The sequence below is a fragment of the Euleptes europaea genome, chromosome 16, assembly GCF_029931775.1.
Source record: "Euleptes europaea isolate rEulEur1 chromosome 16, rEulEur1.hap1, whole genome shotgun sequence".
Lineage (NCBI taxonomy): Eukaryota > Metazoa > Chordata > Lepidosauria > Squamata > Sphaerodactylidae > Euleptes > Euleptes europaea.
The window spans coordinates 54,211,377-54,226,981 of NC_079327.1; the positions used below are offsets into that span (position 1 = coordinate 54,211,377).

Below are 15,605 nucleotides of genomic sequence, written 5' to 3' on the forward strand. Positions count from 1 at the left end.
TAAAGCAGGAAATAAAATAAAGGTTCATGCAATTTCACACAATGCTTAAGTATTTTGTGCTAACTCTGGCAGGGATATTTAGACAACAGTCAGCTAAAAATAAAATGCAATGGTTTGCATTTTGGTAAGTTCTTTGATGGAAAGAGAACAGACAATAAAATGCTAGTTTTGCCCATCTGAAAACAAGATTTCTGGAATAATTTGCTGATTTTATTGCATCTTGGAAGTAGGAATACTCAGAATGTTCATTCTTAGTTGGAAGGAAATCCCATATTTTCAGTGACCACAAGTCTTCCATGAAGAAAACTCTTCAACCCGAAACTGCCCATTTAAGGTTATAATTAAAAGTAATGCCGAGGTATTTAAAACTCTTCACCTGTTGGATTTTGGCCTGACCAATATGCCAGCTGGTGGGCGACCATTTTTTTGAAAAAACCACGACATGCCTATCCCCTTTCAGCCCGGCACACCAGCGGTGAGAATGGCAGTGCTGTGCCTGCATTTTAGCAGGCGCAGCCTCACTGTTCTCTATGGGGCGAAAAGCCCCATTTAAATTTTTTAAGCCTTTTAAAGGATTTTTTCAGACTTCCGGTGGCATTAGGAAGCTGAGGGGATGCATTCCTTGCATTCCCACTTTTTGCCCCCTGTTCTTGGACCCCGGCCTCAGATCAGGACCAGGAGAAACACACACACACATAGGAGGGGTTCTCCTCTCTTTTTTGGAGAATCCAGATTGCCAGCGTCCATGACTCAAGGTGCACATTGCGGCTTTTTCAGTGCGGAGGTTTGCGGCTTGTCAGGCAAACTTGCCTTTGCCATATTGAGCGAGTGAGAGAGAAGAAAAAGGGTGAGTGTGATCAATTCAAGCGGCATTAAAAAATCTTTCAAGGGGACTCGGTGCAAAAGAGAAGCTGGTCTGTGCAGTGGAAGTATTTGAACTTGAAAACTTGAGAAGTGTTGGGAGGAAGGATTTTTCTAATGGCGATGAGAGAGTGAGATCGCAGCAGTGGTGTGTTGAAGTGTGTGTGGAGGGAGAAGAAACGCTGCTTTGCAAGTTCCCTGCTTCCAAACATAAATAGGTTGGAAAGGAAGTTCGTCGGAGCCGTAAACAGAGTGGAAGTGGACACTTGGTTTGGGCTCAGGGGAAATTGGGCTAAACGAATTTAATTAATTAAAGGAGAAAGTGAAAGTAAAACAGTCGGTGACCTAGAGACAGGTGCCATTGTAAAGGTGAGGTGGAAATGAAGACAGTCGCAAACGTTTTGAAGGCAAAGGATTTTTTTTCTTTTCGGTTGTATCAATAGTCTGAAATAACCCCCCCCCCCCACTGAAGAGTCTTCGGCTCATACAGGCTTATATACTAGCCTCCCTCCCCACTTTACCGGGAACAGCAGTATTTCCATGGAAGTGAAAGAAGCAAGCTTCGAGACAATCAGTAGTATAGACTACCAAAGCTGTTGTATGACTCAGGTCTGGCACCTGCTGGTGAAAATTCATTTCTCTGCTCTTAAGTTTTTTATACCACTGCCAGCACTACTAAACAATTAATTCTTCCTTTTCTAAGTGGCATAAGAAAACCTCTAAGTTAGCACTTCTATCCCTTCCCCTTCTGGACTGAATGTTTTTAAAATCATCAAAATTTTGCAATTGTGCACCTCCTCCCCGCGGTCCCCACACGCCAAAAGCTCAGGAATGCACTGCAAATATTCTTATAATCAATTTACGTATGAGTAAATTTACAGAGACTATAAGGCTGCAATCCAACTAGGGTTGGCAATTCCCCTCCCTAAACTCCATTCTTCAAGGCTCCACTCTCAAATCTTCAGGTATTTCTAAACCCAGAGCTGGCAACCCTAAATCCAAAAGAGGAACTTTATTATAATTAGTAGAGACCTTTGTGAGATAAGAAGGCTGTGGATATAGTTTCAAGGTGAGAAATAATAATAGCAGAAATGCTGAAGAGAAATCACTGAACAACCTACACATTAGGGGTATGCATTCGATTTAAACAGAACCAGCCCTCTCCCCCAGAAAAAATACTTTTTGGTATTTTCTGGATTTAAAAAAAAAATCTGGGTCTATTAAACCTGAACCCAAAAAATACCGGGGGGAAATTGGTGCACATCCCTTCTACACATTATGGATCTTCCATATTCCCTGCTGCTACATACAATATTCTCAGTTGGGGCAAGCAAAGATTGTTTGGGGAAAGAGATGACACAATTCTGGTAAAAAACCCAAACCAGTAAAAGATTCAGGGAATTCTGGATTAGAGACCCAAATTTGGCTGAAACTATGCTTTGAGAAAACATTGTTATTCTCTCTGTGAGCACCTCACTATGCAATGCAAATATAATTCATTTTCGCTGCTGCAGATGGCACAGAGACAAACAGAAAGCAGACAATGCTGAGTGTCTCATTTAGGGAAAAAATGAACCTGGAAACATTCCCAGATTATACATCTGTCTCCAAGTTATACTTTAGAAGAAGAGGCCAAACAGCAATGACATGTGGAGGATTAATTACTTATTCTTTCTACTTCAGCTCCAACTGATCTTCTCAGCTCACTCCTATAGCAATTTCAGCAAAGCTAAATGTGCTGAATGAAACCAGTACAAGGATCAACAACCATTTAAAATACCACATTGGAAGAAAATAGAAAGGTGTAGCATCAAAGAATGAATAAACACAAGGGGTAGGTAGGTACTGAATGTTTTCTAGATGATACAGGTTGAAATACACCTCTTTGTACTTGTACCATTTGTAATATTCCCAATCCATTTTAACATACTTACCATATACAGTACTGTTATTTCTAACATTGATTGGTGCAATGATAAAAAGGCTTAAACATTATTAAACATCACTACTTTTGTTAAATAGAAAGGCAAGAGCTCAGTCAGCAAATTCTGCAAACATTAAAATACTCCTGAATTTCCACTCCTTTTCTGAAACCAAACACCACTTACCATGACTGCAGAATTCTGCCTTTGAATGCAGGGAACATACCCAATTAGTTTAGATCTCTCAATTCTTCCGTAGAGTTTAGTGGCAATCCTTTAGCTTTTCGATATATCTTCATAGTATTCATGTTTTAGGGCTATGGGTCTTAGATTTCTACTGAAATAATTTTCCTTGGAATCTGGTTCCAGAAAATAAAGCTAACCTCAGATCCTGTCACAAAAATTCGGCATAAAGAGGCCAGAACAAATGAGTCCTGAACATAAAACATTTCAAAAGAATCAAAGTTCATTGATCGTTTACACATTTTTGCAGACCAAAGTGGAGTGTTTACTTCAAACCAAAAATTATCGCCAATTTTAAAAGCTGTTTGATTTGATTCAAAAATTTCCCCATTTTGATGTCTCTCTTTTGTCACTAGTGGGATTTTCTTTCCCTAGATTTAACAGCCACTGGCTATCCATCAGCCACTTCACTCTTTAAAAAGAGGAAATGAAATTTAATTTTTCCTTGACACTATAAAGAGAAAAGTTGCCACATCTCTCATGCAACTGATGATGTCTCCTTTTTAAGGAACAAACCAGCGAGTCTTCATTTTTGCACCAGTTTTTTGTTCTTCATGGTGATTCCCCTCCCATAAAAATAACACTTTTAAAATTGTTTGCCATTGGCATATTAATTTGTTTATGGCACAGAAAACCCAAAAGAATAATTAATGACAGCAACAAAAATGGGGCTAATGAAAAATGATAACAATGACAACATATGAAATGAAAAAGAAATGCCATCTCATCCCTAAGTCATATTCACGTGTTCTGTTCTGGCAGCTGTTTATATATTTGTTTCCCCTGAACTTATTACTACTATAGCAAAATTTCATTATCATGCAAGAGTCACTACTATTGGTTGGAGCCAAGATGTGCCATATGACAATAGTAAGGACGCAGATTTAGGTATGGAAACCATCTTGGCCCAAATTGGATTAGGGTGCTTCTTGGCTCTATTGCCATCCAGCAGGAATGTCCTGTATTTCATCCTTTACTAGCAGCATATGGGACACTGGATGTGGTGGCAGAGCAAAGCAGCATCAAAGCTGGGGCAGATGTGCTTTTTCCAGGACAGTTCCTCAGGGTTTATACAGAGTCCTGGCATCACAGCTTCACTATAATTCTGCACTTAACTAGCACTGTATTACGATTTTTCCAAATTTTGTGTGGAATTTGCTATATAGGTTCAATGAACCTTTATTGGTTGCTGGTTGATGAGATTTGTGATGAATTTTTGCCAAGAGTCCAGAATGGCTTGTGGATCTGTACCAATTCCACAGAAAGGGGATGTTTATGTCTGGTCTGTTGTATTTTTCTTATTGCAAATGTTGCTTTTACAGCAGGCAAGAATAAGAAATGGGACAAGCTGTCTATAATTCACTGAAGGATGATTCTCAAATATTTTGGGTATGGGTACTCTGACCAGTCCTGAAGTCAGTCCCAGGTGGTGTTTAAAGGCAGCAATGACCAATCTCAACAGACTTGTCTGATTCCATTCCCTTCCTAATATTCTAACTCACAGCTGAGCATCACTGTCTTGCCATTCTCAAGCCCCTGCCAATTAAGTGGTTAAGTTGCAGCCTGCTTTTTACACAGCTCTCCTTCCTTTCCCTGTGTGAATGCAATGATCTATGCACACTTTACCTTTCTTCCAAATTCACCATATTTAATTAAACAATTATATATCAACTACCAAGTGTTTTCTGATACAGTAGCAACTGGTGTGGCATAGCAGCAAAGGACTGGGCCCAAATTTCTTCTAAAGATTTTTTCCCTTGAAAGACCAATCCTTGAAAGCCAGGAAAACAACGCCCAGCACTTGTTTTAACTAAGATACAATCTTAAAAGGTAAAGGTCCCCTGTGCAAACACTGGATCATTCCTGACCCATGGGGTGACGTCACATCCCGACGTTTCCAAGGCAGACTTTGTTTGCGGGGTGGTTTGCCAGTGCCTTCCCCAGTCATCTTCCCTTTACCCCCAGCAAGCTGGGTACTCATTTCACCGACCTCGGAAGGATGGAAGGCTGAGTCAACCTTGAGCCGGCTACCTGAAACCGACTTCTGTTGGGATTGAACTCAGGTTGTGAGCAGAGCTTTTGACAGCAGTACTGCAATTTAACACTCTGCGCCACGGGGCTCCTTGATACAATCTTAGTTAAAGCAATACTTAAGTCAAATGTAGTGGAGTTTTTTGTAGTCAATGCATTAAATGAATCAATCAGTTCATTCATTTAGAAATACCTCCACTGTCCAGATATTAAGATAGGGTCAGTCTGGAATCAACAAAATATTTTGCATGGAGATCACCCAAAGGTGCAATCATATATTATAAGCCAAATGTTAACAAGGCTTCTCATAGATAACAAACCAATGTAAAGAAGTTACTTACGCTTGTAGGTCCCGATACATCTGGTTAACTTTTTCCCACTGATATGAAAGCTGAGTCAGTTTTTCCTGTATTCTTACAGCTTCTGCAGGTGTGGCACTTTTCATAACTGCTGTCTTCTTACAGCGGACAACTTCAATCTGACCTGAGTGTCTCCCAAGACTATCTTTGATTTTCTGCAAATCCACGTTAAAGATCAAAAACAAAAGATATAAACAGAATGTTGGAAAGAGGAAGTAATTGTCTGCAATTTGTAATAGAAGGAGAATACTGTCAGTACTCGATAAAGAATGTTTATAAAACAGTTTGCCAGGGCAAATAAGTAGGTTGTGGTGTGGAAAGGAATGGATTGGGGACGGGCCTTGGGAGAGCAATGGACACCTGGTATGAAGGCAAGGAATGAAGACTTCTTCTAAGAGAGAAGGCTGTAGTACAAATGACATTTAACATTTTTAATGGAATTTTAAAAATTAGCTTAAAATAATATAACTTGTTATCATTTCGTATCCATCTGCCTTGCACTTCTGTGGATAAAGTTGGTTATGGATCTAAAATCAAATTGAATCCATGACATAGGTTAAAACTAGAGAGCTGCTAATTAAGAACAACTGAAAGCCTGAAATAAGGCATTAAGCTAAGGCAACCCAGTCATATTTTTTCATCCCAAGTTTCCAGTCATCCTGACTAATGTCACAGAGTTTGTAATAAACCCAGAAACATACAATTTGCATTGTCATTTCTTACTTATGTACTTTACTTAGAAACTATATCTGAAAGAAACAGCCCATTCCTAACAGTAGCAGCTGCAGGGAATGGCGGGGCGAGGCACCACCACAGCGGCTCCAATGAGGTTTCCCAGCCACTGTTAGGATAAAATTTTTATTTAAAAATAAAAAATTGAAAAGTGTGGGGGGAGCCCCATGGAAAACAGCAATGCTGCACCAACAAAAAGGTGGTGTGGCACTGCCATTGTTCCAGGGGGTATTCCCAGGCTGAAAGGGGTTTGGAAGCTGCCTAAAGGCAGCTCCGCCCCTCGGAACGCCCCGGGAACAACTCCCAGGATGTTGGCGCAGGGACTTGTGCTGGGAGGACACTGGTGAGGGGCAGCATCAGTGTCCAAGAGCTGAGCTGCCACCGCGATCCAGGAGGGGGGCAGCATAAGTGGCACTAGGTTGATGTCCGTGCCAGTTTGCATGGTGCAAGTGGCACAGATGCTGGCAATTTGTAAGGCAATTTGTAAGGCAACCTTGTAAGGCAATTTGGCCCCCAGCCTCAGGAATGGGCTGTTAGTCAAACAAAATTTTGAGCAGTTGTGACATTCCATGCTCTGATCAAATTCACAAAGTGATTACTCTTTGCAATAGGCACCACCTATTGGAGACTGCTGTACTCTCTTATCAGCCACACTGAGATGATGGACAGAAGCAAGATAGATTAACTATCTACCCCCATTCCTCTGGCCCAAAGCTTAAGAATCAGTTTTGGGCAGGCAGTGAATTTAATATCTCCTTTCTAGGCTCTGAAATACTGGCACAGGCAGACCATCTCTGAGCCTGCTGACTGAGAACAGCCTGCACAGCCATACTATAGCCATATACCTGATAAATAATGTTGAAATCCAAGACATACGGTATGTGCCATTTGGGGGGTTAATACTTATAGCCTGGATTAAGTTTATTCTTCAAAAATCTGTGAGGCTGACACTGCTGAAACAATTGGAAGGAATGGAAACAGCATTGTGTTTGACCCAGCTTCTGCCAAGGATACCCCTCCTCCAAACTTATTTTGCTGAAATTTGTTTTATTTTTTCCAAAATAATGCAAACCACCTATATTTATTCAATTTATTTATACCCTGCCTTTCTCCCCAATGGGGACCCAAAGTGGCTTACACTATTTTCTCCTCCATTTTATCCTCACAACAATCCTGTGAAGGAAGTTAGGCTGAGAGTGTGTGACTGGCCCAAGGTGACCCAACAAGCTTCCATGGCATGAGTGCGGATTCAAAGCTGAATGTTCCAGATACTAGCCTGACACTCATAATCACTACACCACAATGTGTACTTGTTTTGTTCTTCCATTGAACATATCAACATTTGCAAATGTGAGAAGTTATACATTTGTGGTTCAGGTACCTGGGTACAAATATATGAGCTTCACATTAATTTATGGGTATTATTTAAATTGCAACTTTTATCATCAAAATGTGAGGAAATGATGTGGAAGCAGGCGGATACCTGCAGTAACCTGCGCAGCGGAAGCGTGCTGGGCCCATAACCCTGTCGTGGAAGCAGGCGGATTAGCAGTTATCCAGGACACACCACCAGAACTCCTTGCTTTATAGAAAACAGTGTTGTTTAATTTACAGTGCACAGATACAAAAGACAAACCGTCACGTACACTTTCTCCACCAAACTTCCCAACACAGAGTTACAGTTACATAGGCTTATATACAGAACTCCACCTGAAACCAATAAGGCCACTTGTAGACCTGGCCACAGTATTACATCATCCTTACTGCTTCAAACCGGTTAATTGCAGTTCACCCTAGAACCTGCAAGGCTATTGCTGCCTCTTGCATCATCTTAGATGCCTCTGAACTGACAGCTACTTGTCAGCTGTCTCTGTTAGATTATTATGGGCAACTTGTTACTCTGACAGGAACTGGGTATGATTGTCACTTCCATGTATTTTTCTGTGGTACAGCTCCAGTATCCAAGATTAGAACTGGAGAACCTTATACTATTTATGCTGTTCTGTATGAGAAAGTCAGGTTGGATGATGCAGAAGCAGCAGCTTTGACTGGGGTCTAGGAAAGTCTCAAAGGTTTTTCTCCACCTCAGAGAAACTCCACAAACTAGACCTTGCTGTTGCCATAGGGACTTGCAATCATACTTGCAGCCTTGTATGGGCAGAAAGGCAGAATATAAATTTTGTAAATAAATAAATAAAATAAATACAGTTGCAAGTCTCTATGTCAACTCAAGCTTAAAAATACAGTCCATCTGGATTCTGATCAGATCAGAAGTGTATGTGTGGGAGGGTGGGGAGGGATTCCTGCTTTTCTTGTCCCCATGCTGTTTTCAGCCAAAATGACCCAAAGGCTGCGGGGGCAGGCATTATCCGCTCTGTCGAGAAGCTGCATGTGCAATGAATACTTGCAATTGCAACTTCCTGATAAGGCAAATAACACCACCCTCACAGTCCCCAAGCTCTTTCAGCTACTGAAAATGGTGGGGAGGAGGAAGGCAGGAGTTGCTGCTTTCCACATTGCTGACTCAATCAAATCAGCATTGGTGGGTTTTACACACAAGTTACCATGGGGACTTGCAGCTACAGTATGGCTGCAAGTCCCTGTGATGAACATGTGGAAAAGTAATGTTTAGTTCAGGGCTTGACAAATCCCAAGCACTAAGAATTCTTGTGGTTCCTAGTATTTTCAGCAGTCATTTATTATAAGTGCCTTTCAGTAATTCTCGGTAGAAGTTCAAAGCTTATTTAGATGAGGGATAGAGTTTAGTTTTTGTTGTGATAAAAAACAGGGTTATCCCCATATTTATATATATGCTACCACACTTTTGCTATAGCTTTAAAAATGACAACAAGCAGAAGACTAACAAAATTTCTGGCAGGGTATGAGCTTACATGAGCCACTGCTCACTTCTTCAGCTCACTTCTTCAGATAAGCTTCAGAGAAAGCTCCTGCCCTGCCAGAAATTTTGTTAGTCTTTAAGGCGCTACTGGACTCCTACTCTTTTCTACTGCTAGTGGCAGACTAACACGGCTACCCATCGTGAACAAACTGAAGAGTTTAAGATAAGGTTTTGTGGTGGCAGTAATTAGAACATATGGTCATTAAAATATAAAACCCAGAAGGCTGAAAAATTAGTCTGTTTCCTAAATTTTGGGGGTGGTTTATAAAGCCGAAGAAAAATTGTCAAAGCCCGGTTTAGTTCTCAGTGACAGGCACACAAGGAATGCTATGCTGCAATCCTGTGCCCAAATCCCAGGGAAATTTAAGCAGCCCACCTATGTGCCGGATTACTGTTTAAGCATTCTGCAGCTATAGCATGCCTAAGATGTCATACAGAGTCGTCTACTGAAGAAAAAACTTTCAAAAATATATTTATTACAATTATGCTCTCCTTTTCTATTAAGCTCCCAGTGGTTTTCTCTATAAGGCATCAATTAGTTCTATACATTCTTAGCTTAAGTAACGATCATACCTCCCTGACCTGGGTGGCCCAGGCTAGCCTGATCTCGTCAGATCTCAGAAGCTAAGCAGGGACAGACCTGGTTAGTATTTGGATGGGAGACCACCAAGGAATACCAGGGTCGCTATGCAGAGGAAGGCAGTGGCAAACCACCTCTGCTTGTCTCTTGCCATGAAAACCCCAAAAGGGGTCGTCATAATTCAGCTGAGACTTGACGGCACTTTACACACACACAATTATCATACCCCAAGCTCCCACTGATAGGCTTAATTAAATAGGACAGATCAGAGTTGTGTATGCTTTTGTGTTGATTTGTTGTATGTCAAGGATTTGGTGAAACATTTGAATAACTGCAATGCTCTTTAAACTAATTCCAATATTTTTGTTTGTAACAGCACATGTGTGTGTGTTAAGTGCAGTCAAGTTGCTTCCGACTCATGGTGAACCTATGAATCAAAGTCTTCCAAAATATCCTATCTTTGTCAGTCTTGCTCAGATCTTGCAACTTGAGGGCTGTGGCTTCCTTTATTGAGTCAATCCATCTCTTGTTGGGTCTTCCTCTTTTCCTGCTGCCCTCAACTTATCCTAGCATGACTTTTCCAGTGACTCTTGTCTTCACATAATGTGACCAAGATACGATAGCCTCAGTTTAGTCATTTTAACTTCTACCGTCAGTTCAGGCTTGATTTGATCTATAACCCACTGATTTTTTTTTTAGCAGTCCATGGAATCCGTAACACTCTCCTCCAACACCACATTTTAAAGGAATCTACTTTCATTCTATCAGCTTTCTTCAAAGTTCAACTTTCACACCCATACACAGTAATAGGGAATATGATGGCACGAATTAACTTAATCTTGGTGGCCAGTGACACATCCTTACACTTCAGAATTTTTTCTAGCTCCTTCATGGCTGCCCTTCCCAGTCTCAATCTCCTTCTGATTTCTTGGCTGCAGTCTCCCTTTTGGTTGATGATAGAGCCAAGGAATAGAAAGTCTTCAACAATTTAAATTTCCTCATTGCCAACCTTAAAGTTGTGTAATTCTCCTGTAGTCATTACTTTTGTCTTCTTGATGTTCAGCTGTAGTCCTGCTTTGGCACTTTCTCATTTAACTTTCAGCAGTAGTCATTTCAAGTCTTCACTATTTTGTGCCAGTAATGTAGTATCATCGGCATATCTCAAACTGTTAATGTTCCTCCATTTTATTTTCATTCCACCTTCATCTAAATCTAATCCAGCTTTCCTAATTATATGTTCTGCATATAGATTGAAGAGGTAGGGAAATAAAATACACCCTTGTCTAACACCTTTGCTAATTGGAAACCATTCTGTTTCTCCATATTCTAACTGTGGCCTCTTGTCCAGAGTACAGGTTGCGCATCAAAACAATCAGATGTAGTGGCACACCCATTTCCTTTAAAACCAGCCATAGCTTTTCATGATCCACACAGTCAAAAGCTTTGCTGTAATCTATGAAACACAAGCTGATTTTCTTCTGAAATTCTCTTGTATGCTCCAGTAACCAGCATATATTTGCAATATGATCTCTAGTGCCTCTTCCTTTTCTGAATCCAGCTTGAACATCAGGCATTTCTCATTCCATATATGGTAACAGCCTTTTCTGTAAGATTTTGACAATCACTTTACTTGCGTGAGAAATTAAGTGATGTTCCGATAGTTGCTGCAATCTTTGAGGTCTCTTTTCTTGGGATTTAGAATGTAAATGGATCATTTCCAGTCTGTGGACCATTGTTTTGTTTTCCATACCTGTTGGCATATTCTTGTCAAGATTTTGATGGACTCCATTTCTGTGGCTTGGAATAGCTCTATTGATATCCCATCTGCTCCTGGTGATTTGTTTCTCCCAATTGCTCTCAGTGCAGCTTTCACTTCACTTTCTAAAACTGTAGGTACTTCTTCAAAAGATTCTTCTTGGAAAGAATCTGTCATCCTTTCATCTTTTCTGTATAGTTCTTCAGTGTATTGTTCCCGCTTTTTCTTTATTTTGTCCCATTCAGTTAATGTATTTCCAAGCTGATTATTCTGCATGCCTAACCGTACTTTAAATTTCCCTTTGATTTCTTGGATCTTGTGGAACAGGTCTCTTGTTCTTCCTTTTTTGTTGTTCTCTTCTATTTCTTTACGTGGGTTATTATAATAGTTCTCTTTGTCTCTACGTGCGAGTCACTGGAATGTTGCACTTAGACTTTTGATTCTGTTTCTTTCACCTTCTACTTTTGCTTCTCGTCTATCTTTGGCAATTTTAAGAGTTTCCTCAGACATCCATCGAGGCTTTTAATTTCTTTTGGCTGCAGGAATAGTCTTTGCGCATTCTTCCTTGATAATATCTCTAGTTTCCACCCATAGTTCTTCTGGTTTACATTCACTTGAACTCAGTAATGCAAATCTGTTCTTTACATGGCCTTTAAACTCTTCAGGAATATTGCTTAGATTGTATTTTGGTGCTATGAATGTTTTGGTGTTTTTCTTAAGCTTTATCTTGATTTTCGATTCATGATCTGTACACCATTTGGCTCCTGGTCTTGTTTTGGTCAAGAGAATAGAGCTTCTCCATTTCCTGCTTCCAATTTTGTAATCTCTCTGATTTCTATACTGGCCGTCTGGTGATGTCCATGTATACAATCATCTATTTGGTTGCCTGAAACATGTGTTTGCAATGAACAAATTTTTGTCTTCACAGAACTCTATGAGTTGTTCTCCTGCTTCACTCCATGCTCCTAACCCAAATCTGCCAGCAACATTTGATTCTGCTTTGTTTCCTACTTTTGCGTTCCAGTCACCTATGATTATCAGCATATCTTGTTTAGGTGTGTGATCAATTTCTTCCTGAACACTTGCATAAATACTTTCAGTTTCTTCCTCATCAGCATCTGTAGCTGGGGCATAAACTTGAATGATGCTTATGTTGATAGGCTTTCCCTGAAGTCTGATTGATATTATTCAGTCAGACTTTGCATCATAGCTCCTGACTGCCTTTGATCTTGCCTCACTCCTGATCTTGCCTCACTATTAAAGCAACTCAATTTCTTCTGTTTTTGTCATTCCCTGAGTGAAACACTTTGTGCTTTTCTAATTGAAAATGTCCTAATCCAGTCCACTTTAGTTCACTTACTCCCAGGTTTGAAATGTTCAAACGTTCCATTTCTTGTTTTACAATTTCAAGCTTACCGTGACTCATGCTTCTCACATTCCATGTTCCTTTTATATGCGTTGAACAGCTTTGGACTTTCCTTTTGTATCCATTCACATCAACCACTGAACACTTTTCGGCTTTAGTCCAATTGCATCATTAAGAACAGCGCTACTCGTACTTGTCCTTGCTCTTCCCCAGTAGCTTATTGAGTGCCATCCGACCTGGGGGTCCCATCTTCCAGCACTATATCTTTTTCTATTTTGGATTGTCTCATCATAGGGTTTTCAAGGTAAAGGTTGGTCAGAAGTGGTTTACCATTGCCTTCTTCTGCGCAGTACTAACCAGGGTTAGCTGTTGTGGCACTGCCATTGTCTATGAAAGATCCTCCGCCAGTGTCACCTTCCACTACTGCTGCTGCCCAGTAGCTAACCTTCAAGGTTTCCTCTGCCCCCATCCCCATTGGAACTGCCTGTTCTCTTCTGCAGATGTGGCCATTGATCCCTTAAGGGGGTGTATGCATCTTCATCTGGTGTCTCAGCTGTGACCATTCTGTCTTGAGTGATTCTGCTAGGAGTTTAGTGTCTTGATAGAGTCTAGACCCCTTATGGTATTGCTCTCAGCTTCCCTGACACACACAACCCCCCTCACTATGTTAAGGTGTGCATCCAAAAGGATGCAAATACAAAGTATTAAATATGTGTAAATATTATATTCCCTCAAATTTTGTCTGATGCTATTAACTGTATATACCTGTGTTTGTGATTACACACCTCTCTGTTTCTTTGAGTACATACTTGTGTAGGTATGATTTCTCACTACCTCCTTCCCTATATGCCTTCTCTACATACATAGAAATTATGCTTGTTTAGGGGTAGTTGAGTGCAATGTTCAAGTTGCTTGCGATGCCATCAAAGTTTTTGCAATCGGGCTAACAAAGTGCATTCTGCTTTCATATCTACAAAAGAAAAGGAAAGAGGAGGAGTTTAAAAGCCCATTAGCAGATTAAGTAGTAGCAGCCTTTGGGGACTGGATCCATTTCAGTTTTATGCTCTTCAAACGAGAAATCAAAGCATTAGAATTTTCAATGGTTATTTATTTTTGCTATATGGAATTTCTCTCTCACGGCTAAGGACAACATCCTCTAATTCAACTTTTCAGGCATTTCTGTGCCACACAGTTATCATTTTTTCCCTAACAAACCAAGCTGAAAAAAAGTTTCATTCACACAGGTTGTACAGATTGCAGTCAATTGGGTTTACTCAGCTACAGGGGGAAAAAACTATTTTAAATGTTACCATTTAGCCCTTTTTTGTGAAACTGAGTTTCTCTGTTATTTCCTAAGCTTCTTTGATAGAATCCAGATGTACATTCCTTTACAAAAATGCAAATATATTTGTAGAGAACAAAATATGTACAGGATGAAGCATTGTCCTGGCATGAATACCAAATCTGTAATCATATCTCAGTTTTAATATTGATATCCTAAATGGCAGAAGCACAGCTTGTTCTATTCATGAATGGCAGAACAAGATCCACTGCTTAATCACAGTCTTAAATATGTACTAGAACTATGAATCATAATATTTGCTACAACTTTCATAAAAATCCAGCAAATTTAAAGAGGATTATGAATGCAATTTTGCTGGGAGAATGAAAGGTTTAGACTGATTAATGAAAATCTAGCATAACAGAAATGGTGAGGATCCTTAAAGAGAACTGCTGGATTTACATATATCATCTTTGTGGATACAGAGATTAAAAGCACAGCTAAGAATTAAAACATAGTAAGATAATTATTTCTCTGTAATGGACATATTTTAATGACCTATTATTTCACCTGCAAAGACTGTGTGTTCAACCTTTAGTAAGGCAACTTCTTTTGACATATTCATGGCCCCACTTAAGATTTTATAAATTTAGTACATGTCTGTTGTGGGGAGGGGAAGGGAAGGTGATCGTAAGCCAGTTCGAGGCTCCTTAAGGTAGAGAAAATCGGGCTATGAAAACTAAGTCTTCTTCTTCTACATTATCATTTGATAAACTCAGTAGGTGAACTTTTACTCTAAAACTGCTACACTTCAGCCAGCAATACAATTCAAATCTCTGTTCAGCCATGAAGCTTAGTGGATGACCTTCAATCAGTTATTACCTCTCGACCTAACAATTTCACAGAGTTGTTATATAATGGAGGAAGACCCAATATCTGCTGCCCTGAGCTGTATGGATGATAAGCAGGATATACATGTAATAAAATGATCTGAAAAACCACTTCAGAATGAAATGATATAATGGCAGAACCATAACATACAGTGAGGGGAAAAAGTATTTGATCCCCTGCTAAATTTGCCCGTTTGCCCTCTGATGAAGAAATGACCAGTCCATAATTTTAATGGTAGGTTTATTGTAGCTGTGAGAGACATAATAACAGGAAAAACCCCAGAAACCCAGAACAAAAGTCAGAGATTGATGTGCATTATAATGAGTGAAATAAGTATTTGATCCCCTATTAACCAGCCAGATTAGGGTTAGGGTTCTGCTGTCGACAGAAGCAATAAATCCTTCAGATTCCAAACTAGCCACCAAAGAGCTGTCCAAGGATGTCAGGGACAAGATTGTAGACCTGCACAAGGCTGGACTGGGCTACAAGACTATTGCCAAGCAGCTTGGCGAGAAGGTGACAACCCTAACCCTAACCCTAACTGTCAACCGCCCTCGATCTGGGCTCCATGCAAGATCTCATCTCGTGAAGTTGCAATGATCATGAGAACGATGATGAAGCAGCCCAGAACTACACGGGGGGAACTTGTCAATGATCTCAGGGCAGCTGGGACCATAGTCACC

At 40.2% G+C, this 15,605-nt stretch overlaps 1 protein-coding gene across 1 annotated transcript in view; it reads right to left on the reverse strand.

The window, feature by feature from the left end:
* DMD (dystrophin) overlaps positions 1–15,605 on the reverse strand; it is a 1,354,185-nt gene that overhangs the window by 673,646 nt on the left and 664,934 nt on the right. The window contains exon 43 of the mRNA XM_056862020.1: positions 5,399–5,571. Within this exon, the coding sequence (XP_056717998.1) occupies positions 5,399–5,571 (173 nt within the window). The remainder of the gene's footprint in view (positions 1–5,398; positions 5,572–15,605) is intronic.